Raw genomic sequence first — 25,723 nt, 5'->3', positions numbered from 1 at the left:
TATTACATAAACGATTTTATAACCGATAAATCTATTTATCTTATTACAATTTATGTTTCATTATACCAATTTGGCCCGTTATATGAGATTTTACACCTTGATAGAGATGTAGTATAACATTTTTTCTTCATGATCTGCATAATTTACATTTTTGAAATTTGAACTCAGTATCTATGATTAAAGGATTAATAAATTGCTAGTGAAACCCACTAGACTAATTGAGGGGATTCCACCTTCTTCTATACTTTTAAATACAAATGATAAGCGATTAATTGTAAGAAAAACATTAGAACATTTTTAATATTAATAAATTCAGTAACAATAAAAAAAACTATAACTAATAAGAATCCGAGTCGGGAAAAAAAAACTAATAAGAAACCGAGAAATGGAACTTTTCCATTTTTGATTATTTTAATTCTGACATATTTGATAAAATGTAGATGCTGATGTTATTAATTAATTATTGAATCTTTGACTCAAAAAATTAATTATTGAGTCTTTTCAATTTTTATATACAGTTGACTTTTCCATAATAAAAATATATATTGGATTGTATCATATAAATTCCATTTTGTGGCAATTAAAAAATCATCTTTCCCTTTTTCTTACTTTCTTTTGTGACATAAATGTACAAGTACAATAAATGGAAAAATAAATAGAAGGTCCAGATTAAACCAGGGTCGACAGATCTACGGCGGGCAAAATCTAAGGGACTATAAATATATATATAAAAAACTGCATCTTCCTGATTGATTAGATAGATAAAAGTGGAAAACAAAAAAGGCCGACGGAGAAAAAAGCTCAAAACCCTAATCCGAGCCAACCTCCTCCAAAGCCCATTACACGCGTTTGATTCCACTTCCCGCCGTTAGCTTCCTCTCTCCCTCTCTCTCTCTCTGCGCGTAAGTATCAATCACTTCCTCTATGTGTTTATGCGAATGGTTTCATCGGAGTTGTTTCTCTCCGTTCGTCTCTTATTGAACTCTGTCGAATCTGCATGTTATAATCGAACTCATAATTGATTTCGATTTCAATTTTTTTCAGGATTATGGATCCAAATCCTCCAGAGGTCGTCGATAACAGCGTTTCGTCTGATTCACAACAAACCACCACCACCAGGACCAGGCGAAGCAGGAAGAGGAAGTCAATGGTGTGGGATCACTTCACAACCGAAGCCACTAGCTCCGACACCACCAAAGCCTTCTGCAAGCACTGCAACAAGTCTTACGCTTTCATAAACGGCGCCAAAGCCTCGGGGACTAGCCACCTCAAGCGTCACATCGAGCTTGGTATATGCGCCAAGTGCCCTAAGACCAGTCTCACCACCCCTCAAGCCGCCAAGGACTACGACGAGACTAGTCCTCCTCTCAAGAAACGTTCTCATGGCTCTTTAGATCAAGATTACTGTAACCGTGAGATGGCGAGGATGATCATCATGCATGATTACCCTCTCCACATGGTCGAGCATTCCGGTTTCGCCGGGTTTCTGAAGGCTCTCCGTCCGCAGTATAGTATGGCGAGCTTTGATACCGTCCGTGGTGACTGTGTTGGCATGTTCTCGTCTCGAAAGGAGAAGCTTTTAGAGCTGATTGGGGAGATACCTGGGGGAGTTAATCTTACTGTAGATGTGTGGTCGTCGAAGCAGTCGGTGGGTTACGCCTTTGTGACTGGACATTTCGTTGATAAAGACTGGAACTTGACTCGCCGGCTCTTGAGTGTTGCTATTGTGGCTTGTCCTGATTCGGATTCGGCGTTGTGCCAGCCTCTTGCGGCGTGTTTGTCTGATTGGAAACTGGAGGGGAAGGTGTCGAGCCTCGCTGTCAGTCAGTCGTTGGTGAACAAAACGTGTGTCGAGAGTCTCAGAGGTTTCTTGTCTTTCAGGAACCAGCATGTGTTGAACGGTCAGTTACTGATGGGGAAATGCTACGCGCGCGTTCTGAGCAGTATGGCGGGAGATGCGCTTGCGGTTGAGCAGCTTCAAGGGATTATAAAGAAAGTCAGAGATAGCATCAAGTTTGTGAAGACGAACGATGATTGCGGAGATAAATTCGATGAGCTGAAGAGACTGTTTCCTACCGATGTTCCGTATAAAGATCTTGTCTTTGACAACCAGACGAGATGGGACACGAGTTACAACATGTTGGTGGCTGCCTATGAGCATAGACAAGTTTTTTCTTGTTTGGAAACTTGCTATCCTGGATACAAAATATCGATATCTCCTGAAGAGTGGAGAAAAGTTGAGAGCCTCTGCTCGTGCTTGAAGGTTCTTTTCGAAGCGGGTAACGTATTGACTAGGGAGAACCGTTTGACAGCAAACGTGTTGTACGGTGAGATGACGAAGCTTCAGCTGGAGCTGAGCAACTTAGCCATGGGTGAAGACGCGGATGCCAGGAGCATTGCGAACTCTTTGAGGGAGAAATTCGACTTGTACTGGAGAGGTTGCTTCCTGGTTTTGGCGGTTGCTGTGGTCATGGATCCTCGGTTCAAGATGAGGCACATTAAGGACACGTTCACTGATGCGTATGGTGAAGATGCACAAGACTGGATCAAGAGCGTCAATGATGCCATCCACGATGTGTTCCTTAACTACAGTGGACACAACCTGCTGGATGATTATGTGGATCAAGGATTTTCGGAAATAGATGTGGTTCAAGAACCTGACTTCCAACAAGACATGTCTCAAGATGCCAGCACAGGGAGTGGACAAGCAGTAGACGAGACAAGTCCACAAGTAGAGCAAACCATAGAGTCGCGTCTAGTAGCAGAGGAAGAAGAGCACGCCTCAATTACAGTAGAGCAAACTACGGTGTGTAAGGTAGAGAAGCAGAATGTGGAAGGAGTAAGTGAGGTAGTGAGTGAAGAGGAGCAGCAACTTGGTGATGAATCTCAAGCACATACACTAGCAGAGGAAGAAGAACACACGTTGTTTATGGGTGACGAGCTTCTAGAGGAAGGGTCTACTCTCGTCACAATTGGAGACTTTGAGATTGACATGTCAGATATGAAAACCGAGATGGATCAGTACCTAGATGATGCGTTGGTTCTGATGTCTGATTCCTTCGACGTTCTTGGCTGGTGGAAGCTCAACAGCATCAACTACCCTACCCTCTCAAAGATAGCTGCTGATCTTCTCTCCATCCCTTTCAGCACAGTCTCACCTGATTCCGTATTCGACACAGAAGTGAAGCAGATGGACAGTTATAAGACTTCTCTTCCTCGTGTTACCTTGGAAGCGCTCTTGTGCACAAAGGACTGGCTCAAAAACCAAACACAATCTTGACGTTGTAACTCTGTTTTTTACTTTGTTAGATTCGTTTTGAAGTTTAGTTTCGATAACTAAACCCATGTTGTAAGTGGAAGCAAACTATTAATAGTATTTGCCTTTTGATTGCTTTGATGTATTGGATTCTGATTCAGTCTCGTGAATGACTAGAAACTTCCTTACACTCAGGTTCTTGAGTGTTTGTGGTGTTGACATACATCACTATAGTTGTATTTTAAATTCTTACGTTGTTGTCACCTGTAAGCAGAGTTTAACGAGTGGGAACTCGTGTATATTTATTGTAGACACTAAGTAGGTGGGTTATATTAAAAAGAGAATCGCCTTTGAGTGGGCAACCACTGCTAAAAAAGACCACTACAGAGAGCAGTGGATTCGAACCGTTGATTACTGTAAGAAGAAGAAAAAAGTGAAAGCAGACAAAACAGAGTCGGACAAGAACCACTGTCCCCACCACTCAATAGTGACACGTGCCTGAATCTGAGCCATCATTATAAGTCTCGGTAGGATTGCATGGGACTTGGATTGGTGCCTTAATTAAAAACTTTAATGTGAACATCAAAACTTCACATGTGGCGTCGTTTAGTATAGAGATAGAGAGATATAGTTGGCGTTAGCGAGAAGGAGAGGTCAGTATTAGTCAAATATCTCCAAAAAAAAACTAAAACCCTTATCCTCCTCTTTTATATATCCTCTCTTCAGCCTCTCTCACTCAAACCTCTTTTCTCAGCTCTCCTCTCGGAGTCTACGCTCTAAGGTTCGTATTTTCTGTTATGTGGTTTTTTTCGTTGATATCTAAATCTTATGTTGTGTGTGTTGTTACATGAAGGATCAAAATGGCACCGAGGTCATCAAGCAAAGGGAAATCAAACAGAGGGAAAGAGAGAAGAAGAAGAAGAGAGAAGAGAAAGTGTTGGTGCCGAGTCTGGTTGATATAACAGTCACGACTCCTTACGAAACACAAGTGATACTCAAAGGAGTCTCTACCGACAAAATCATTGACGTGAAAAGGCTTTTGGCATCTCACGTTGACACATGCCATCTCACCAACTATTCTCTCTCGCATCAAGTAAAGATCCATCAGTTTCCATGGAAACAAAAGTTGTGATTGAGAGATTATTAATAACTTGGGTTTTGTGGTGGTGAATGGATTGTTGCAGGTGAAAGGGCATAGATTGAGTGATAACGTCCAAGTGGTTACCCTCAAGCCTTGTGTCCTCCGTATGATTCCACGTGAGTGGTTAAATACTATATACAGTAATACACTAGTTAGTTTCCTACCACCACATATTAATATTATACTGTACTACTAGATAGTGTCACTGAGATACGTATGGGCACTAATCATTGTTTAGTTATCTTTTGTAATTGGTTGGTAAACTATATCTCATTATTTTATTCTACTTTTTAAAAAAAATATCTGCCCTTAGAGTTCGTATTATTTACAAATGTGCCACAGAGGACTACGTGGAGGAAAGTCAAGCTTTGACTCAGGTGCGGAGAGTCCTAGACATCGTAGCGTGCACAACAAGGTTCTTCCCCTCCCCCGCCTCCAAATCGTCTTCCAACAACAAATCAGCCGCCGTCATCAATGGCAACACCGCGCCGCCTGAGGAGGAGCTGGACATGGCAGCTATCCACCCGACGCCCAAGCTCTCTCAATTTCACGAGTTTTTCTCCATTCCCAACGTCTCTCCTCCCATTCTTCGTAAGTCGTCCCTGTCCTCCTCCGACGAATCCTTGTTAAAAGTTCTATTAGTTACGTTCTCTGACTTGAGTCGTTGCAGAGTTGAAGAAAGTTGATGGCGAAGAAGCTAGAGAGAGGCGTGACGGCGACTATTTTGAACTTAAGGTGAGAGATTATCATCATCCTTCTTGTTGTTTCTCCTGATAGGCAGCTCTCTCCATACACTTCTTGTTTGTATTTTCAGGTGAGGATATGCAATGGGAAGGTTATACATGTGGTTGCATCGGTTAAAGGTTTCTTTGCCGTTGGGAAGCAGCTCTCACATACTCACTCCATTGTTGATTTGCTTCAGAATGTCAGCAATGCTTTTGCTAAGGTTTCCTTTTTTTTTCAAACTTTTTGCCTCATTGTGTTTTGTTTTTTTTATTCATATGTGACACTAATTAAGAGACTAACTGTTTTGGAAATGATGCAAAAGGCATACGAGTCCCTGATGAAAGCTTTCACTGACCGAAACAAGGTGAAGTTGCTGTTTTGTCCCTGCTACTAATGGATTATTTTTCAAGCTCAATAATATTAAGTCTTGACTCGTTTTTCAGTTTGGCAACCTACCGTATGGGTTACGCACAAACACATGGCTTGTTCCCCATGAGTCTTTATCAACCTTCTCTCCTTTACCAGCAGAGGATGAGAGCTGGGGAGGGAACGGTGGAGGCCAGGGGAGAGACGGTGAACATGATCTTCTTCGTCCCTGGGCGGCTGAGTTCTCTGTATTAGCTAAGCTTCCGTGCAAGACTGAGGAGGAGAGGGTTGTTCGAGATAAGAAAGCTTTTCTGCTTCACAACCTGTTTATCGATGTCTCTGTTCAAAGAGCTGTTAGAGCCATTTCCGACGTGATTGCTACTAATCGACGCACAAGTGGAACTAGCGACGGCTCCATCCTTCTTGAGGATCGGGTTGGAGATTTGTCTATCATTGTAAAACGTGATCTTGCCAGTCTTGATGACCAAAAGGCTGAAGGTGCATTTCCTTTATCATCCAAGGAACTTAGTGAAAGGAATCTGCTAAAAGGGATAACAGCTGATGAGAGTGTCATTGTTCACGTAAGTGATTTCTCGTCCTTTCCTCAGTTATCTACATGCAAATGGTATAGGGCCTTTTTACAACCATCTTTTTGACATTAGTCTATTCTGTGTATGTTCTTGCATTCACCACCAACAGTTTGTTTCTGTCAATCAGCACTGTGCACTACTATCATATTCTTAGATAGATTAGAGTAGAACTGTAACCGTTCATAATAGATATACTTTTCATGTATATCATTCTAGAGATTGTATTAGTGAGTTATTATTTTTTTTCCCAGGATACTCCGGCTTTAAGCACAGTTATTGTAAGACACTGTGGATATACAGCGGTGGTAAATGTCAAGGGTGAAACTAAGAAGAGAATGACTGAGATCCGTGATATTGTGATCGATGACCTACCTGATGGAGGAGCTAATGCTCTTAACCTCAACAGGTATATGCATGCACCCAAGTAGATTTCTAAGTTTATAATTATTTTTATCACAGTGTGCATGTTAGTATATACCATTTTCTGTTTTGTTGCTGGCCTCTCTTGCTTCAGTTAGCTGTTTGAGTATTAATTTTCCAGTGAAATTATCTGCAACAGCGCCGTGTTCCAATGAAATTGTCAGTATCTAACTTGTTGTTGTTTGCCACCTTGGTTGATAACTTTATTGCAGCTTAAGGATTCAGCTTCACAGGTCCCATAGTGCCGGAAAATCTGGAGGAAACCAGCCTCCTCCACAGTGTGAGTCGGATGATTTAGAGTCTTTTAGATGTGTTGTACATGAACAAGTTAAACATTACCTAACGAAGTTAGAAGAAGAAAGTGCATCTTCCGAAAGGCCCATCAGATGGGAGCTCGGTTCTTGCTGGGTTCAGCATCTACAAAAGAAAGAAACAGTAACGGAAGACGTCAGTGGGAAGCCTGCAACGAATGGTGAGACTGACCTTTCAGTCAAAGGTTTGGGGAAACAACTTAAAGTTCTAAAGATCAAAAATAATAATAAGAAATCAGAAAATACCAGTCTAAGCGGGTTAGATGGGGAGGCTGATCATCTACAGCAGAATCTACACTTTGATCATGAACTGAAGGAACTGCTTTCTGAAGAGGCTTTCTCTCGCCTTAAAGAAAGTGGAACTGGTCTCCATTTAAAGGTGTTTACTTCTCTTCTCCCTTCTCTGTTTTGGTTATGTTATGTTTTTATTATCATATTGGAGACTGTGTTGCTTACTTGTTGTTGTGCTACAGTCAAAAGAAGAGCTTACCAAGATGGTATATGGATACTATGATGAAATTGCTTTGCCAAGGCTGGTATGTGTTAAAGCTAGATAACGAATATCAGATATCTGAAATTATCTATAACCATGCTGCTATATTAAGGGAATCATTGTAATGGGTTATATTAGGTAGCAGATTTTGGGTCCCTGGAGCTTTCTCCAGTTGATGGCCGCACAATGACAGACTTCATGCATATTAGAGGACTCCAAATGCGTTCTCTAGGACACGTGGCTAAACTTGCTGAGGACCTTCCTCATATACAGTCCCTCTGTATTCATGAGATGATTACTAGAACTTTCAAGCATCTTCTTAGGGCGGTTATTGCATCTGTGAACGATATGGCAGAGCTACCCGTGGCTATAGCTGCTTCATTAAATTTCATGCTTGGCGATGGAATCTCCAGTGAAGAGTCTTGTCTCAGATTACAGTGGCTGCAGAAATTTATCTCCACTAAATTTGGTTGGATACAGAAAGATGAGTTCAAGCATTTGAATAAAGTTTCCATTCTCCGAGGGCTTAGCCAGAAGGTAATGTAATCTCAGTGTTTAATGTATTTGCTGCTTGAATAAGAGTTTATAGTTCTCTACTCATGCTTTTTTTTTACAGGTTGGATTAGAACTAGTTCCAAGAGATTATGACTTCGATTCTCTAAATCCCTTTAAGAGCTCTGACGTTTTTGGCTTGATACCTGTGTGCAAGGTTGGTCTCTTTCTCCCCACGATCCAATATTAGTTGGACTAAAAGCGATTAGGCCACACGCTATCTTTTGATCTACGGCTGGTTGAATCTTGGTCCGTCAAGCATAGTTAAAATGCTAGACACTAATCTAATAGATAAGATGTTTGATTGAACAGCATGTGCTATGTGTTTCATCTGACGGAAGGACACTCTTGGAGTCATCAAAACTGGCTCTTGACAAAGGAAAACTAGATGATGCTGTCAACTATGGAACAAAGGTACCAAATTCATTTGGTAGCAAATATATATTTTCATGTTATAACGATCTGAACTGTTATCCAAGAGATGGCTGACTTCTTTTGCATTTACTAGGCATTAGCCAAGATGATTGCTGTCTGTGGACCTTATCATAAAAACACTGCTTGTGCGTACAGCCTTCTAGCTGTTGTACTGTACCACACTGGCGATTTTAACCAGGTATCATCACTTCTCCCTTATAGCACCTCTGGTTATCAGTTTTCAATCGACCTATATGAGAGATAGTGTTAACTCTGATGTTTTTTTTTGTCCTCTCTTGATCAGGCAACAATATATCAGCAGAAGGCTCTGGATATAAATGAGAAAGAACTTGGTCTCGATCATCCCGACACTATGAAAAGCTATGGGGATCTTTCTGTATTTTATTATCGTCTTCAGCACATTGAATTGGCACTAAAGTAAGTGATGCATGATGACCTCTTATACTTTAGTACAGTCACTACAACATGGAATACTATTTTCTATACATCACCTTGTAATTGTTATCTGCCATCTAACTTAACCCTTTTTTTTATGCGTCACCTGTATATAGATATGTGAACCGTGCTTTGTTTCTTCTTCATTTCACTTGTGGGCTATCTCACCCCAATACTGCCGCCACATATATTAATGTGGCTATGATGGAAGAAGGAGTGGGAAACGTTAATGTAGCTCTAAGATACCTACACGAAGCTCTAAAGTGCAATAAAAGATTGCTCGGAGCTGACCATATTCAGGTTCGTCCCTTTATCTAATCTTGCCCGCCCATTCTCAAACTAATTATTTCCTCAATGTTTACTTTGTACAGACAGCAGCAAGCTATCATGCAATAGCTGTGGCTCTCTCTCTCATGGAAGCATATTCCTTGAGTGTGCATCATGAACAGACTACACTTCAGATCCTTACAAAAAAACTTGGATCAGATGACCCTCGTACACAGGTGACAAAAAAATATTTTTTTTTTAACTAGAGGAGTAACAAAGTGAGAATGGTTTTGAACTTAAAATTTATTTTGGTGGGTCTATTCACAGGATGCTGCTGCATGGCTAGAATATTTTGAGTCAAGAGCCATAGAGCAGCAGGAAGCAGCCAGAAATGGAATCCCAAAGCCTGATGCTTCCATAGCGAGCAAAGGCCACCTTAGGTACAAAAATGGAAACTCCCAGAACACATAAAAAGGATATGGTAAATTAATTTCATTGGCACCAAAGTCCAACCTTTCTTGCAGTGTAGAAGATCTCATGGACTATATAAGTTCTGATCCAGACACTAAAGGAAGTGTTGTTCACAGAAAACAGCGGCGTCTCACTGTAATTTCTTAAACTTTTTGTGATCCTTGTTTTCCTCTGGTCACCCCATTCTGAAACTTGATGATCAAAACAATAACTAGAGTAAAAGAACACTTTTAAATTATTTAGAACTCTGCTTGAAGATAATTGATCTCAAACTACTACGCTGCTTGTCTAAACTTCATATCATTCCCATGCGCTAGAAGTTAATGGAAAGAGAAAAAAAAAACAAATTGAAACGAAAAGAACGAGATGGATTTCATGTCAAAGGTTTGTGACATTACTTCTATTTCGACAGGTTTCCACGGTCAATGATAGTGTTGCATCAGCAGATGATGCTTCCGACTCCGTTGCTTCACAGCATGGCATGGCTACATTGAACGACGTGGTAGAAACAAATGTCAATGAGAGTAGGAACGAAGTAAATGATCCTAACGCAGCTGTGGATGAGGTCGACATAGAGACAGATGATGTACACAGACTAAATGTAGACAACCAAACTGTGGAAGAGTCGGCTGTAGATGAGGGCTGGCAAGAGGCCTACTCAAAGGGGAGATCCGGAAATGGTGCTGGAAAGAAATTTAGACAAAGGCAGCCTCATCAGAGAGTGACGTCGCTTAATAGAAATCTGAATGGGAGACAGGATGTTCATCAACAGTATATATCTTCTCCCTTGCAGAAAACGGCTCCAAGACCCTCCCTCTCTAAGTCATCATCTCTCAGGGCTCTGAAGAAGACAGAGATAGATGCGAGTACAAATTCAATTAAGCCACAACTAAAGTCTCCTGGTTCTGCTGCGGTTACCACCAGTACTACTTTGGTTTCAAAGTCTCTCTCATACAAAGAGGTTGCTCTGGCACCACCAGGTACCGTTCTGAAGCCGATGTTAGAACAATTAGAACTGAATTTGGAAAGAACTGAAACTCAGATATACAGGATCTCATCAAGTTCATCGACTGGAGAAGAAAGCAAGTCTGATTCTGTAATGTTTGATTTGCCAGTGGAGGAGGGCACAGAGGTTCCTTGTGAAAAACAAGAATCAGAAGAAAGTGTTGTTGAGTCAATAGAAAATCTAACGTCAGAGTCTGAAGGGAATCTAGGAGGGTCCTGTCGTGAGCAAAAGGCTTCTGATATTATCAGCAGGAGAAAGCTGTCAGCCGCCGCAGAGCCTTACAACCCTGGAGGTTTCTTGGTCACTGATCCGCATAGTCTGGTTGCAGAATCTATTTCCGGAACTTCACCACCATATTATGGTGTTACTTACTCAAATGGAATTGGGACGCCAAAAACCATGAATCCGGATGCACCAGAGTTTATTCCGAGGAGATCCGTGCTGAATAGCTCTCAACATGCGAGTGTATCCGCTGACTCCAGCAGTAGCCAAGGGGCTGAGAAAAACGCAGCTGTTTTGAAGAAGGAAGAGCTGGCGAGACAGATCCTACTTAGCTTCATGGTAAATTCATCCCACAAGGAGGTTGTGGCTGCTCGGAAGAAGGTAAGCAAGCCTAAAGATGAGTTAGAAGATACCTCTGTAAAGGATAGTACAGTAACAGAGATAGTCTACGGAAGAGAAGAGGACAGTGCTGCGAAGGAAAGTGAGACGGATGGAGGTGAAGGATTTGTGATTGTGGCGAAGAGGAGGAGGAAGAAGCGACTTACCAACGATGCAGCTGGGATGTACCATCAACCATCGTCCGTTTGTGTATGATCTGATAAGTGGGTTTGATAAGGCTAACAAAATAAAGTTTCTTGTGAAGCAGAGTATACTCTCATCTCTTTTGGTTTATTGGATTTCTTTTCGGGACTGGATGGTTCTGTTCTTTATGTATGATGCACTTTAGACCTGTTGTGTTGTAAAATTTTCGCACGTTTTCCCTTTGTCTTTGGGTCACCAACACAGGCGATAAGAGAAAAAGAGGCTGTAAAGATTACTAAAATGTAGCTGGCATTCATTCATTAACCATTTCATTTTTCATAACATTGTCTGTTTAGAAACTGCGTTATACGGAAAAATAAACACACTACCAAACCAGAAGTCATCAACCTTATATAAGAAACAAACAGAAATGATTACATAGGAAAAAAAATGGAAAGAAGAAACACCAAACAGGCTGACCAAGGCTTTTGAGACAACTTCCCTGAAATAGCGTCAAAACGGTATGATTACTAAACAAGGCAGATGATCGAACTTACGAAATAACACATAGCATAGCATACCCATATCACTGCATTTCTATTTGCTAGTGGTAGTCTACTAGTATTGTCTTTTATTATTACCCTCCTCTATAAAACTGTAGTAACCACACAACATTCATTCCCCGCTAGTCGTCTATTACTATCCCCATAATTAAAATACAGCTTTAAATCACTTACCTAAGAAATTCAGGAACAATTGCGGCCAAAGTGAGATGTAAAGAAGATTGGAGAAGCGCCAGGGCCCTGCTCCAAGGAGTCCCTAACCAATCTTCCTAGTTTTAAACAAATGTAATCACTTGCTAAAGCTCATCTCCGAGTACCTGCATACACACCAACGACAACTCAAGTAACTACTGTTTATGATGGGATCAAATTTCAAATAAACTTATTCTACATGAATTCTACAAAAATATTCGACCATAGGTCATTTAATGCAGTTAGCCAGTTACTGCAAGTCTAATCTGTAGACAGAGTTGCATCGTGGGCCCTAATAAATGGTTCAATATTACCTGGTGATGGATTTCAAAGAGTAGATGTTAACTTTAAAAACTCACCTACGAGGTTGCTTGCTTGGGTTGTTGTTTTGCCGTTTTGAAACCCCACTCTCTGTAACCTCTGCATAGAAGGAAGTAGCTCAACTTAAACAGACTGATCCCAACAATCAATCTTCATATTAGCCGATGAATATCTCCTTAACTAGCTATTTTGTGACCAACGGAAAAGTACTGTTAAAGACAGTACCTGCTGAAATAATATTCATCACATATATTTTTCTGTACTAGTTATCTATCACATAAGCTTTCATAATTCAATTCTTTCCAAATTAAAAGCCAATAAGTGCAAATCCATCCCCTTATAACCCAGTATTGCAAGATGACTAACCAGGACTCTCCATGGGATTCTCGAGATCATTAAGGTTATTCGTGCTTTTCTCTTTGCTGCAAAATTGGTAATTTAATTAGTAAGCCAAAAATGCGTGCTTTACTGCTTTTAAATATAAATATGGGAGATAACATGTGCCAACTGCCAACCATATGCGATAGGTTTTCTATAAGAGAAACAATGAAAATTTGCAAATATCACTTGAATTCTTTTTAATAAACCTCTAACAGTCAACATGGTTTTTGCACTAAAAATATTTAAAACAAATAACAGCAATGCAGATTACTCTCTAAACCTGGAGGATCCTGCAGAGGAAGGTAGCCCTGGCTTGTGTGCTTGGTAAGAACCATCAATAGCAGCATACGGCGGACTGTATGAAGCTCCTAAAGCTCCTGGACCAGTCAAAACTGGCATCCTGCCAATCCGACACAAAAATCTCAACAGCAAGCAGGAGAAAGAAAAATCAGGAAGTCCATATAGATGGAGCCCTCTGGGCATATGAACAGCATAGTATACAAAATGAAAGCAAACATACTAATAAAATTATGTCTTTGTAGGTTCAGTTTTTCCAGCATGCAGACTCGAACAAGGGTGATCAAGTGGAACATTATACAAACCACGAAAAATACTGGAATTCAGCTAACAATGAACACTTACAACCGAGAACTTATGAAAACTAGCATCCAAAAAGTTCAACTAACTAGAAGGGGAAGGAGTAAGCATACCAGGTCATCTCCGGGTTTCCAACACCATTTTCAGGCTGGTAATATCCTGGAAAAGCCATTCCAAATGTTGGAACCCCACCATGTTGACCACCGAATTGCATAACTGCATTTGCAATTAATCATGATAGACAATAATTTAAATACTAGCCAGATAAAAAAAAATAGCAGTAAGCAGATACAATAATCTGACAAATACTTTTAATAGACAAGACAATCAAGCGCTCAGCATCAACAAATTCTAGTTTCATTCTTAAGAAATTCTTTTCAGATAGAATTGCAAAGAGAAAAGTATCTTCCAAAAGAACTTACCAGGCAGAAAAGCTGGGAAATTAGAATTGTCACCAGATGCCAGACTTTCTGCACGCCCCATCACATGAGATCCACTATACATCAAAGAGCCCCTTCCACTAGGGTGAAGAGCCCCTTTACCCTTACCAAATGACGCAACTGTTTCCAACGCAGATTCTATTTCACCAGGAGGATAACGATTTTTTGATGAGCTAGTTTTTTGGGTAGAGGAAGACAATGATCTGTTTACAGCAGCGTGCTGATCAAAACTCTGCCCGGAAGATCTAGTATAGCTTTGGCCAGTGCCTTTTGAATCTCCATTGAGTTGCATGTTGTCACCTTGACTATGAGATTCGGGGTAAAACACGTTTTCAGCAGCAGGAGCACCTCTGCCTTGACTCGTGGACTGAACATTCCGGGCAGTATTGACAGGAAGATAGACGGATTTTGTATTCCTATACTTCTTCCCAGAGGAAGTGGCACTTTCATTCGTGTGGAGTTTTTCCATACCAACTTGTATACCATGTGCCAAACTACTCGAGGACACTGAGGGATAAAAAGGAGGAGAAGCAGAACTAAGACTTGAAGCAACTACATTCTTTTTAGTATGTGCATATTCATTCCCAGTCTTAGCAGGTGCAGATGGTGAACGTTGTGAATCGTGGTGTGTCGCTTTCTCATGCCAATGCTGTGAACCTCGAGAATTTCTTAACCTACAGATCCAGTACACAAGTACATCGTATTAGAGAAAAAATCTTCACTCAGCTATAGAAAACGAAAAGTAAGAACTCACTGTTTTTTCTGCACAGAATGTGCTTGATTGCCTTTGCCAAGGGGAGTCTCATCTTTTCTAGGCTCTCCCTCACGTGTGGCAGCTTTAGGAACAAAAATTTGCTGTCCATTGCTGGATGATGCATTAGAGCTTCTCCCTCTAGTGTATCCGCGCCCTTGTCCCCTACCTCGACCGCGACCTCTGTGTCTGCCTCTTGAACTCTTCTGCTGATTTTTACACAAGTACAACCCAGTCAATTATACACATAATACATACTTTTAGAGATAAGAGGGATCTAAAAGAATGTAAAAAAAAAAACAGAGAGAGAGAAAGCTATTATACATCATAATGTCGTTCCTGAGTACTATTCACCTCCTCATATTTGTCATGTCCCCATTTTCTTTCATCTCCAGATCCCCACGGTTTCTTTCCACCACGCATTCGCCTATGAAAGCCAAAAACAAAGATTATACTAATATGACATCACCATGACTATTGAGAATTATATTCCCAGTTCCCAATAGCATGAACTAGGCTAGATATGACATAGCAAATGAATTTACATGAAATAAAGTAATTGATTCAGTGTATTATCACTCCAATATAGAAGCAAAATTGATTTGCAACTGAGAAGATTGTGAAAAAGAGTGTTACCTGCCACGTCCCGCAGAGAGTTCCTGGAACCTGTCATCGTGCATATAAAAGGCTCCACCTGTGGGCACCGCAGCAGCCGATTGCTTCTCCTTCTCTTCCTCTCCATCTACAAGACCTTCCGCTGTTGGCTTACTCCTCTTGTCATCATCGACCCCTTCGTGTTCCAAATACTCACCGCCTTCCTCCCCCTCCTCCTCGTCGTAACTCTCCTCTCCATCATCGCTCTTGTTTTCGTCATTATCATTCTCCACAGCAGCACCATCCTGTTCATCGGACTGGTCGGCATCGGAATCGATCTCAGCCCTAAGGTTTTTAATTCCTTCGCCACCACCACCACCGTCATCTTCCTCTTCGTCATCGCTAGCTTCTCTCCTCCGAGTCGCCAAAGAGCGCTTCAGCTCCTCGGGATCACTCTCGTACTCCGGTTCTACTGCATCAGCTGACGCCATGACTCTCTCTCTCTCTCTCTAGAAACCTGGAAAATAGATTGAACTCGTGAATCTAAACCCCTAACCTCACCGAGAAATTGAAGAATCGAAGGAACGAACAAAACCCAAACCCTAATTTTACCTTTCGTTTCTTCTGCGATTTATCGAATGGAGGAGTGGAAGAGACTTTGACTTTTATATAATAAATAGATTAATAGTGGAAGCGGCGTCTTATCCAGATTAAAAATTAAAAATAAAATTCGATTTTATTTAAAACAATCATAATACGGCGTCGTTTGGATTGTCTTGTTAAGAACAAGATCCTTTTCTCAAATTCAAAGGCTTTGATGAGAAGCTGACTTAATAGGGGAATCTTGTAACTTTGATAGGGTAACTCTTGAATCCTTCAAGACTGACCTCATTGGTATTATTAACCTTACATCGCAAGGGATGGCTCCCTCATATGGCTTAAAAGATCTCATTGCCTCTAAAGCCACATTCAAATATAAGCAAAACTCTTATTACAAATGTTGTTTTGTATACTTGAGCTAGAAATATAATTAAATAATCATCAGAGTAACTATCTAGTTATCGTTGAATAGACACAAACTGCAAATTTTATTTTTTAACACACTCCATTAAGTTTCCAATCATCTCAAACACTAAAACATCATGCAGACAATATTAAAAAAAAAAAAAAGCAATTATAAAAACACCGCTTTCTTCTACCTCCTCTCTTATGCTTACTGATTCATATCTTCTTGACCCTAGAGAAGGTTCCCGACTCCGAGAAGTAAGTGCTCTGAGTCCCGCTCCCTAACTGCACAGCTCCAGGGTTGCACAGCTCTATCCCCTGCACAGGAGTGAAAGCAAGCCTCGACGTCATGAAACCAGAACTGGCTGTACTAGTAGTAGTAACACCGCTTGTATACTGTCTTTCTTTGAGCCTCTTCTCAAGCCTCGCACCAAGTTTCAGCTTGCTCGGGACGGCGGAAACTCGCAGCCTCTTGCTCCCACCCTGACCAAGCATCCCATACCCTTCACCCAACCCATCACCAAGCGAGCTCTCTTCAGGCGTCACACCAAACGCAACCCTATTAGCATGCTTCCTCATCTCCGTCACCGCGTACCTCTCCTTCATCTTCCTCAGCCTCCGACCGCCTCTCTTTTTCTTACTACTCATATCCGGAACGGGAAGCGGCTTAGGCTGCCTCGCAACGCCAGGTTCTTGCAACTTGTCAAGCTTCTTCTGAATCTCTTCCCTTAAAGATCTACCGTTAGTCCCCGATGGATCTCCTCTGCTGGCGTCGATCCTTGCCGCCAAAGTCGACTTTCCCGCCAAGAGCTTGATGGCTTTCGGCTTAAGTCCAGGAGGAGTGTTCTGGAAGATATCAGTCTGCTCAAGATACCCCACGCGCGACTGAGTTGTCGCACTAGAGAATCCATCAAGATTCTTCCTCTTCTGTCCAAGAACCTGAACGTTGCAGGAAGGCGTCTTAGCGAGCCCTGACAAACCCCCAGCAGTAGCCATTAGCTTGGCAGCCACGGCACTCCCTACAACGGCCGAAAGATTCGGCGCGATGCATCCCATCTTGGTCTCAACGAACCCTAGAATCTTCTTCAGCGCGGAGTCGAGTTCAATAACCCTATCGCACGCCTTCAGCGTCTTCCGCAAGGCGTCTTCGGGGAGAGGCTTCCCTTGAGTGGTCGAAGCCATGAGCGAAACAGAGATGATGGTACTCTTAAAGAGGTCTTTGAAAGGAACTAGGGCTAAGTCCTTCTCGTCCCCGATCTGTTTCACGACGCTAGCGTACTCGACCGGGTGATGCACGAACGACTCCAGCTCTGGGAACCTGAGCTTGTACTTGGAACGGATGAAGCCGTGGACGGTTACGATCTCGTTCTCGATATCTACGGAGAGGTGGTTGCAGTCCACGACGAGCTTGTATTCGGGATCGTCTTCTGACGTCGTCATAGCTTTATCGAAACCCTTGTTGCCGAGGAGAGCCTCGTCCACCTTGTGGATTATATCAAGGTATCTCTGAGTTTTCTGTAGCTTGGAGACGGTGTCGAGATCCTCATCTTCGTCGGACTTTAGGGTTTCCAAGTCTGACGTGTCCATGGAGATATCTCCTTCGTGGTTTGCAACGTTGTCTTCTTCATAGTCGGATAACTCGTCGATCTCTGCGAGGAATGAATCTTCAAGTTGTGCCATATCTTAATATAGTTCGAGAGGAATAAGAAAATCAAAAGAGCTTACCAAACGATCTATGATTCTTCTAAAGCTCTTCTAGTTCGTTAATGATTTTGTGTGTGTTGATCAGCTTCTTTTATAGGCGTCTTTGGGATTTTCCTTTTCTCGCGTGTTTCCTTTTTACTTGATAGACAAGTTTTCCTTTTAAATGTTTAGTCGGTGAGGTGGTCCAAATATTTAATGGGCTTTTTTAAATTGGGCTATTATCTCTCGAAGCCCATTTAATGGGTTGCGTCGTTACTACGAACACAATATATAACTCTGCAAGCAAGTGGTTAGAGATTCTATCGAAATACACAAAGTCCGTCGTCTGAAAGTCTGCTTTTCCGCAAATTCTCAGACAAGCAGCATCAAACCCTAGCTAAACCGGTCATGTCGTCCAAGCAAGGTAAATCAGTTTTTTAGTTTTCATGGATTTAAAGGTTCTTCTTTTATGTTATGTTGATTCGTTTGCGAGAAAAGTAATAAAAGAGCATACTTTGCGATCTGCTAAGAATTTTCTTTTTGAAAAAAAAACAGGAGGAAAGGCGAAACCTTTGAAGCAGCCGAAAGCTGATAAGAAGGAATACGACGAGGTGAAACCCTCTTTTCCTCACCTTTCTCTTACTGAAACAAAATAGTATTTGCTTTCTGGATCTTTGTTTTTTAATTGTGCCAAGTATACACAGTATTTTAAGAGTGATTCTTTTGTTGCTACTCACTCCTCTGACTTCTTGAATGTTGATTTACTGCAGCACGATATGGCTAACCTTCAGAAGAAGAAAGACGAGGAAAAGGTTAGTTCCCACTTTGATACTCTTGCTTGTTGCCTCTCTATTATGTAGTTTTTTTTTGTTTGCATATAGTTTGGTTTATTTGTAGTCTACACTAGTAGGGAGTCACTACTTTGGAGAGATTATGCAGTGCCACTTTGTTCTGTTTGGTCACGTTGTCAATCTGAACATTAATAATTACACTTTATAAGTCAAGATGAGTCATATTTCAAACTGTTTGTTATTTAAGAAGTGTCATTCATCGCTTATATTTTCTTTAAAATTATGGAAATGATATTGATTAGGATCCTTGATTAAAACGTAAACGATTGCCTCATTGGCATGCGATGGAAGGAAGCGTTTGTTATTATTGAGAACCTGACCCATTTTGTTTTCTTTTTTTTTTGAAACTAAATTAGGCACTTAAAGAACTGAGAGCCAAGGCATCACAGAAGGGATCTTTTGGAGGCTCCGGACTTAAGAAGAGCGGCAAGAAATGATTCCGTTCTTATCCATGTAGCCTGTCTTTGACAGTGCATATTTATCAACAACTTGGAAAACAAAATAAATCGTTTGTTGTGTAACTTCTATCATGTTCCTAGGAGAGTAACTCTGCGTCTCCCCTATACATATGTTTGCTTTTTATATTATGATAAAAAGAAAAATGGTTTTTATCGTCTAATCAAAATGCTGTCATATACATAGCGCTTCATTTCAGGATTCAGGATTCAATTTAGACTGTTGTCATGTTTCTCCATCTCGGTGTCCAAGTTTACAAACGAGTTTGCAATAAACTGAAAGGCTAAATATATGTTGCATTGATCACTTAAAACTCTACAGGATGAGGTAGTAACGAATGATTTTACCTAAGTGAAATATATGTGCTGCGTATTGGGATAAACAACTTTTATGAACAACGTTTCTTTAAGTAGTAATAATCTTAAACGAGATAGCTTCACCCTGCCTTGCAAGCGAAGCTGAATAGAGGGTCTTAGAGTCTGAAAGAGCCAGCTTTTCTTCTTGAACCGTTGATACTAGAAGAGGTGCGTGGATCAGAGAACTCGTAGTACATGTCTATGAAGAAATTGTCAACAATGTCAAGGTAGACAGGGCTTCTAATGCTTGAATAGCATCTAAGCGCTTCTTTTACATCCGATGCATGCTCCATGTCTCTGAGATCAACCATGTTCAGATCTTTCATCTTTTGTGCCAACTTGTCACCTCTTCTCTTTGCCTCCTCGAACGACTCGGCAACTGCAACCTTTTTCTTCGGTTTCTTCTTATGTTGGTTTTTGTTGATGAGTCTCTCATCTCTGGTTTCTGCAACAGCCTTGCTTTCACAAGAGATAACGCTGTACGTTTCTTCAGTCTGGGAATCTTGTGAACAAGAGAGGGCAAGACTGCATGAGAAGGGGCTCAAGAGTGGAGTGTTGTTGTTAGGGAAGTTATGGTGGTATTTACCAAAGCAGACAGTGGACTTGATGCTTCCAAGGCTCTTCCTTAAGAAACGACCAACTCTCTGAATTGATTTCGCTGAGGGTTTCATCATCGTGGCTATTTTTGTCTCTCCTGTTGTTCCTTTATTGAGACGATAACCATATTTATGTAAACTCAAAACGAAACCTAACATTCATTCAGTGGCATGTTAGAAGAAGGGAGCTGATGTGATATGTCGAAGTCAGACTTAAAGAAGGTGTCATGTTGATGAGTGTCAAGGACACTTTTATAGGTAAGCGATCGTCATCACATTGATAAGCAGTGTTTACAATGGTCCCCTACTTATCATTGTTGCCACCATTGCTCATCGACTATCATACATGTCAGCTGCACAGGCTAATATATCAGAACCAAGCCCATGTTCCGACCTTAATGGTAAGCCCACCATGTTTTGTGAGAAGGAAGTGTTGTGCCAATTAGCTTTGAAAGCACTACTATGTTTTCATTCTCCGACTTCTTTCGATGGTATATATGTTACCGTTTAAACATACTGAGCAAAACTCCAGGTAAGATGCAGAGGAGTTACAAAGCACAATCTAACTATCAGGTTGGTGGTGTGTATTGACCAAAGAGGTGTTTTTCGTCTTGCAACTGTTTGAAAGCCTGCTCCATTTCTGGAAACGCCGAGGTCAGCAACAGCTCCAGAAGGTCATATGCCAGCAGCTTTAGACATACTGATGACTGAAACATCACCAATTTAACAAAATCAAACCCAGTACTTAAGATTGAGGTCCAAAACCTAAAGACAATACTGGAATGTTTTTACCTGAAGGAAGAAGTAGAGGTCTTCCGCACATTGTTCATACTCCTTTTGACCCACAAGACTCACTACAGTCGCTGGAGCTTTTTCTGTGTTCAGGGTTAATTCAAACATTTGTGTTAATCAAACAAAGCTTTAGATATCACTGATGCAAAAAGAGTATCAGATCACAGGAAGATCACTTACCGATCATCAGTTCACGAACAAACTTGGCTCGTCTCTCTGCTTCTTGTTGCTGCTCCTCTTCAGAACTGCTGGATTGTTGCTGCCTTTTTGGATGCTTTGTGATGAATATCCCATCAGGCCATAGTATCTGAGAGGTCATAACCAAATATCACACTTTTCAAATCTCAACAGGGATTGAAATAGAATCAGGCCAGTAAAAATATCATAGGGGTGTCACTGTTTGGCAGTACTGATTTAATCCATTGCTCACTATGCAAAATGAAGAGGTTCCCTCACCTGTTCAACCCGTTGAACTCCAGAAGCAACTACAGTTCCTCGCCGCAAAAGACGGATTTTCTCAAGTACCCAATCGTCTAACGCATCGCCCATCCCTAGTTGGAGTATCTGTTTGGCAACCCAAAAAGCTTTCCGCCTTGTAATGTGCAAAAGTAGATGATCAAAATCACTCCACTTCCTTAACTCAGAAAGAAAAATATAGTATGCCCTCTGGTCATCAAATGATGTACCTGATCCACCCACCCTCCTGGAGCTGAAAAACGACATCTACCAAGTCTAGTAGGGGCAGTGTTAGCTTCGGAGGAACCCACTGCAAGAAAGATGGGTTATAACGAGCACAGCAAGATAGAAGTACAAAGTACTGAACTGGTGCTTTCTCAATGCAAAAGACATAATAGAAAATTCGATTGGCTTATGCTAGGTGTGGATGTTAAATATATACCTCTGTCGGCAGGCCTGCAAAGGCCACAACATCACCATGTTGAGTACCCACTTTCAGTCCACCGTTCTCTTTGCTATTTCCCACATCTGAATCAGGCGTCTTCGTATATTCATTTCCAGGCGATTTCGCTTTTGACTTCAGATCACTTTTGACTCCCGATTTCCCATTCTCTGAATTAAGATTTTCTCTCGGAGGAAGAAGGCCCGGCGTCACCTCGGCCATATTTGAGGTCTTACGGACAGGTTTAACTGAAAAGATTTACTAGTGACAGTAAATAAGAGCAAACTAGTAAAATTCAAAATCCCATTGTGTTGTAAATTACCCACCCGTCAGCGTCTCAACGATAGAGAAAGAGCTTGAAAACGCATAAGCCTGCACAGCAGCAACATTATACACATTCAAATTTTGTTAGCACTAGTGATCTTTGATTCAGAAGAAGAGAACTTACCTGGGAATCCACACTGAGGAAGTCCCGAACTTCAATCGATCCTGAAATTCTGGGTATCTGCAAAAGCTTCTGAGCAAAGCAGAAAAAAGGTAATCGCAGATTAAGAAAAACTGAGAAATCACTTCAATGTATTCACATGTTGGTTAACGTGAAAGAACAGACGGCATGTGAAAAACAACTATGTACAAAGCTTCAAGCAGCTATCAGCACTAGTTACTGGAGCAAATCAATATACATAAGCACATAACTTCAGTACATCAGAGCATGCCAGACTCTACTTCAGACTAATTTACAGAGTCCTAGCAGACGGTAATGTTTTATGTATAAAAACTTCAGCAATAGCTTTTCAAAAATCCAGAAGTAACGACCAAAATATGAAAACACAAAATCTGATTCACAGTCAACCTACTCATCAAAATACAAATTCAGTAGAAAACAAAACAAATCCTTAGACAAAACACCATGAATAAAGTATCAACAGAGACTAGAAACAAGTGACAGGACGTTTGACCTTGAGATAGTCATCAAGGAGTAGACATCGCTCTTGGATAACAGGTATGTCCACCCCTGTTGACAGGAAATGCTTTGGCGGTAAATGAAGATTGTACTCGGGAAACACTTTAAGCCGCCGGTGAATCTCCTCAAAATGTCGAAATCTGGAGGTTCACATAAGTAAATATTGTTTAAAAAGACAATGCGCTATCATCAGATCCGTAAAAGTAATATTATTTCACCTTCTTTTGATAGACCAGCTACGATTACTTTCATCTGTGACAGCGATTGAATACACAGCAAACATCTTAGAACTACTCTTCACAATATTGGCACCCAAAACCTGCGAGAAGAACCTAAATTTATCCATCCATCATATGATTCACAGCATATGGAACATCATTGTCTACAGCTTTATGGGTGTTTGGATGCCAAATAGATATTTACTCACCTCACATCTCAATTTGTCAAAGGAATCAACCAACAAAGAACTTTTAAGGGCATTGGGAAGGTCACTTCCCGCCATTGAAATGTATGATGCAGACGAGGTTGCAGATGTTCCACTGCATGATCTAGCCAAAGAATCATTTTCAGAATCATCGCTATCATCATTGCCTCGAATCTGTCCAGAACGTCTGGATCTCTTCCTGCTAGATTGATGTCTGGGTGCTTGCTCGTAATGTTCATGCTCTTTACTGTGTTTAACGGAACGACGACCAGAATTTTCAAGTGGATGGTGTATCCGTGAAACAACAGGATTTCTGTTCGTTCGACCATCCCAGACTCGAGTCCCAGGACTGTTTAGACCTGTTACAGTTTCATCCTCCTCAGATGTATAAGAACGACTACTTTTTGTTTGATCCTCGTCCTCTTCAGCAGAGGAATAACCTGATAAGAGACTTTCTGTATTTACTTCCTTATGCTGGCTAGTTCCTCTTGCATTCGCAGTGCTTTCACTCAACTTTTTAGGTTCTGCAGCATCAGCATCGCTGCACGATTCCTTGCTAGACCATCTCGGCGGCACCCGCTCAACAACTTTCTCACCTTCCTTCTTTTTATAGTTTCTTCCCTTTGCCCACACGCTTTCAAGATGCTCGGGAGAAAGGGTCTCCGTTTTCCTTTGTGACACCTTGTCTAATACATCACCCCAGCCCTCTCCTCCTCGATGTCCTTGAAGATCTTTAATATCATCAACCCCTTTGGAAGGTAAGGGTAAGGAGTTCCAAGATCGGGAAGATCGAGTGTCTATTGAAAGCAATGGATCTTTGGCCAAATCCTTTACATGCTGTTTATCTGTAGCATTTTTCTTTTCCTGCTGTTCATTTTTTAATTGCACAAGCTCAACACCTGTGACAGAGGGGTCCAGATATCTAGAAAAAGGATCATGAGAAATCTCCGAGAGATCCTCAGACTGAGATGTCTCTTTTGCAGCACTAGAACCGTCACTAGTCTTTATCTTTGATATCACAGCAGCTTCAATCCTCTCATTTATAAACCTGGAAAATAATTTGAGGACCACTGAGGTGACAATAACAGGATCCAAAAGAGGTAAAATATCTTACCGAGGATTGGCTAAATTTACGACTGGTCGCATCACACAGCAAGCAAGAAGTTCTCTCACGGTATAGTGGAAAAAAGCACAGTGCAGATCCTCTGGCCTGAACGTTATTGAAATGAGACGGTCCACTACATGCTGGAGAACCTGAAAAACAGAGACCAGAACATAACCACATAATAGCGCATAAAAGTGGTTAAATAATCCAAAAAACAAATAAATGTTAATAAACAGCTAATCGCACCTTATGCTCGGATTCAGGAGAGAACAATGCAGGGTGCAATTTATCATCAGCGGCCATCAGACGCCTCAGTTCTGAGTCACGGTCTTCGAAACTGAGGCTTCTCCTTTGTTTTCTCTCAATCTTTCCTTGATGTTCACGGAAAACCTCCACACGACGACATATAATATCAATCAGATCCCTGAAATCAATCCCAAAAAGTTTAGTACTTCAGTAGTTACTTGGAGAGGCAATCAATCGTAAGAAGAAACTCACTATGAGACCCCATATACCTTGTCAACAGATCAATGAGATTCACGTTTCTAAACCGCCGTGAAATCTCCCCGAGAACACCGTTGATAATAAACACCAGCTCCTCAGGACCTTGCTTATCCGGTGTTATGCGGGAGTACCAGAGATCAAGCACCCATTCGGAAACGAGGTGACGAGTGAAGCGATCTAAAGCATCTTCAACGACCTGAGAGTTCACTTTGCTTCTCCAATCAGAGCGTGGAGCTGCTTTAGGGAGTTCTGGAGGTTTGTTTATTAGAGATGGTGTCGAAGCTTTGCTATTATTGTACGCTGCGGTCTTTCTTTTGATTTCGATGTCGAGTGAGAAGTAACGAAGGAGGATGATCAAGCAAGCAGCAGCAGGGAGGTTAACTAAAACAGATGAACTTGTCACTGTATAAAAAAACAAACAAACAAACAAACGTGATTAATTCAATTAATTAGAGATTTGCTGAGAGGAGAAGTGCGAAACTTACGGGAGAGGAGGTAGGAGAGTCCGACGACGCATACCACAAGGATTACGATCCGCTTCTTGGCTTCCTCTACCAGGTCCCTAACTGTCACCACCTGCTTCTGGCTGCTCATAGTTGAACCTAATCCCTCTCGATTCTCTCAGCAGATTAGGAAGAGAAACTAAGGTCTCATTCTCTTAGATGAGTGGAAGTTAGGATTCGATTTTCGAAATACGGCGGGATCGAAAGGAAGATCTGCTGATTTTGGATCACTGCCAGGGAAAATCGAAGCCTGAGGTGTTCGATAGAATCTACGTTGATGGATTCTCTCTCTCTCTATCTCTCCCGGTGACGCTTGTGGATTTCGGAGGCTTCTCCGGCGAGAGCGTTACCGGGAAGATGATAAAAGATCTTTCGTGGTTTGCATTTCATTAATCTTAACACTTGGCAACCGAGTCCATGTGTCCTCGCTAGGCGTCGAACCCTGGTTCGTCAAAAAAAAAACCTTGGGCCATTTCGTTAACTCGAGTCAAATGACGTAAATACCCTTGTTACCGCCTTTCTCTCGAAAATAAT

General features: G+C 41.4%; 6 protein-coding genes and 1 non-coding gene across 10 annotated transcripts; 3 read left to right on the top strand and 4 right to left on the bottom strand.

Moving 5' to 3' along the window:
• The first annotated feature begins 924 nt into the window (after positions 1-924).
• LOC108805059 (zinc finger BED domain-containing protein DAYSLEEPER-like) lies at positions 925-3,446 on the top strand. Its single transcript, XM_057007942.1, has 2 exons — positions 925-941; positions 1,045-3,446. Exons 1-2 carry the CDS (start codon positions 925-927, stop codon positions 3,278-3,280), a joined length of 2,253 nt encoding a protein of 750 aa, XP_056863922.1. The 3' UTR covers positions 3,281-3,446.
• Positions 3,447-4,116: 670 nt separating this feature from the next.
• LOC108850792 (protein REDUCED CHLOROPLAST COVERAGE 3) lies at positions 4,117-11,453 on the top strand. The gene is given in 21 exon segments (XM_057007928.1): positions 4,117-4,159; positions 4,162-4,349; positions 4,441-4,513; positions 4,740-4,988; positions 5,068-5,132; positions 5,212-5,343; positions 5,446-5,487; positions 5,567-6,070; positions 6,331-6,485; positions 6,712-7,189; positions 7,284-7,346; positions 7,442-7,840; positions 7,920-8,012; positions 8,168-8,269; positions 8,364-8,468; positions 8,574-8,707; positions 8,842-9,025; positions 9,097-9,228; positions 9,320-9,432; positions 9,517-9,598; positions 9,876-11,453. Coding segments are annotated over 21 exon segments (4,746 nt in total). The 3' UTR covers positions 11,286-11,453.
• A 52-nt stretch (positions 11,454-11,505) lies between these two features.
• On the bottom strand, positions 11,506-15,720 carry LOC108850815 (protein MLN51 homolog). 3 transcript variants are annotated; one of them, XM_057007934.1, is made up of 11 exons: positions 15,665-15,720; positions 15,095-15,569; positions 14,783-14,885; positions 14,462-14,667; positions 13,690-14,381; positions 13,381-13,483; positions 12,951-13,070; positions 12,656-12,711; positions 12,328-12,388; positions 11,951-12,093; positions 11,506-11,715 (listed from the first exon to the last, which is right to left on the bottom strand). In XM_057007934.1, exons 2-10 carry the CDS (start codon positions 15,541-15,543, stop codon positions 12,066-12,068), a joined length of 1,818 nt encoding a protein of 605 aa, XP_056863914.1. In that variant the 5' UTR covers positions 15,544-15,569; positions 15,665-15,720; the 3' UTR covers positions 11,506-11,715; positions 11,951-12,065. The 3 variants fall into 3 exon arrangements, with proteins under 3 accessions (XP_056863914.1, XP_056863911.1, XP_056863919.1); XM_057007931.1 differs by having other exon boundaries at positions 15,095-15,693; XM_057007939.1 differs by having other exon boundaries at positions 14,462-14,664; positions 15,095-15,693.
• Positions 15,721-16,186: 466 nt separating this feature from the next.
• LOC108850826 (U4/U6 small nuclear ribonucleoprotein Prp31 homolog) lies at positions 16,187-17,881 on the bottom strand. 2 transcript variants are annotated; one of them, XM_057008984.1, is made up of 2 exons: positions 17,783-17,881; positions 16,187-17,706 (listed from the first exon to the last, which is right to left on the bottom strand). In XM_057008984.1, exon 2 carries the CDS (start codon positions 17,642-17,644, stop codon positions 16,274-16,276), a length of 1,371 nt encoding a protein of 456 aa, XP_056864964.1. In that variant the 5' UTR covers positions 17,645-17,706; positions 17,783-17,881; the 3' UTR covers positions 16,187-16,273. The 2 variants fall into 2 exon arrangements, with proteins under 2 accessions (XP_056864964.1, XP_056864941.1); XM_057008961.1 differs by having other exon boundaries at positions 16,187-17,842.
• A 142-nt stretch (positions 17,882-18,023) lies between these two features.
• LOC108850856 (uncharacterized) lies at positions 18,024-19,216 on the top strand. The gene is made up of 4 exons (XR_008944873.1): positions 18,024-18,164; positions 18,296-18,351; positions 18,511-18,552; positions 18,948-19,216. It is a non-coding gene; the product is annotated as an uncharacterized LOC108850856 (transcript).
• A 111-nt stretch (positions 19,217-19,327) lies between these two features.
• Positions 19,328-20,291, bottom strand: LOC108850836 (uncharacterized). The gene has a single exon (XM_018624307.2). It carries the CDS (start codon positions 20,156-20,158, stop codon positions 19,520-19,522), a length of 639 nt encoding a protein of 212 aa, XP_018479809.1. The 5' UTR covers positions 20,159-20,291; the 3' UTR covers positions 19,328-19,519.
• Positions 20,292-20,441: 150 nt separating this feature from the next.
• On the bottom strand, positions 20,442-25,584 carry LOC108850808 (uncharacterized). Its single transcript, XM_018624283.2, has 15 exons — positions 25,172-25,584; positions 24,698-25,088; positions 24,429-24,606; positions 24,192-24,331; positions 23,081-24,125; positions 22,872-22,972; positions 22,649-22,793; positions 22,138-22,206; positions 22,016-22,061; positions 21,690-21,937; positions 21,478-21,557; positions 21,248-21,383; positions 20,972-21,098; positions 20,792-20,874; positions 20,442-20,706 (listed from the first exon to the last, which is right to left on the bottom strand). Exons 1-15 carry the CDS (start codon positions 25,278-25,280, stop codon positions 20,569-20,571), a joined length of 3,036 nt encoding a protein of 1,011 aa, XP_018479785.2. The 5' UTR covers positions 25,281-25,584; the 3' UTR covers positions 20,442-20,568.
• Positions 25,585-25,723: the final 139 nt, after the last annotated feature.

The sequence above is a fragment of the Raphanus sativus genome, chromosome 1 (assembly GCF_000801105.2).
Source record: "Raphanus sativus cultivar WK10039 chromosome 1, ASM80110v3, whole genome shotgun sequence".
Taxonomy (NCBI): Eukaryota; Viridiplantae; Streptophyta; class Magnoliopsida; order Brassicales; family Brassicaceae; genus Raphanus; species Raphanus sativus.
The sequence above is the reverse complement of the archived record's forward strand: the minus strand, read 5'-3'. Positions and strand labels throughout refer to the sequence as shown.

Coding starts and splice junctions, on each gene's coding strand:
- LOC108850808 (XM_018624283.2), bottom strand. CDS start 25,280: ATGAGCAGCCAGAAGCAGGTGGTGACAGTTAGGGACCTGGTAGAGGAA. Junction 22,794..22,871: donor AGCTGGTCTATCAAAAGAAG/GTGAAATAATAT, acceptor GTGAACCTCCAG/ATTTCGACATTTTGAGGAGA. Junction 20,707..20,791: donor ACCTCTACTTCTTCCTTCAG/GTAAAAACATTC, acceptor GTGATGTTTCAG/TCATCAGTATGTCTAAAGCT.
- LOC108850826 (XM_057008961.1), bottom strand. CDS start 17,737: ATGGCACAACTTGAAGATTCATTCCTCGCAGAGATCGACGAGTTATCC.
- LOC108850815 (XM_057007934.1), bottom strand. CDS start 15,543: ATGGCGTCAGCTGATGCAGTAGAACCGGAGTACGAGAGTGATCCCGAG. Junction 14,668..14,782: donor CTCAGGAACGACATTATGAT/GTATAATAGCTT, acceptor TGTAAAAATCAG/CAGAAGAGTTCAAGAGGCAG. Junction 13,071..13,380: donor GGAAACCCGGAGATGACCTG/GTATGCTTACTC, acceptor TCGGATTGGCAG/GATGCCAGTTTTGACTGGTC.
- LOC108850836 (XM_018624307.2), bottom strand. CDS start 20,158: ATGTTAGGTTTCGTTTTGAGTTTACATAAATATGGTTATCGTCTCAAT.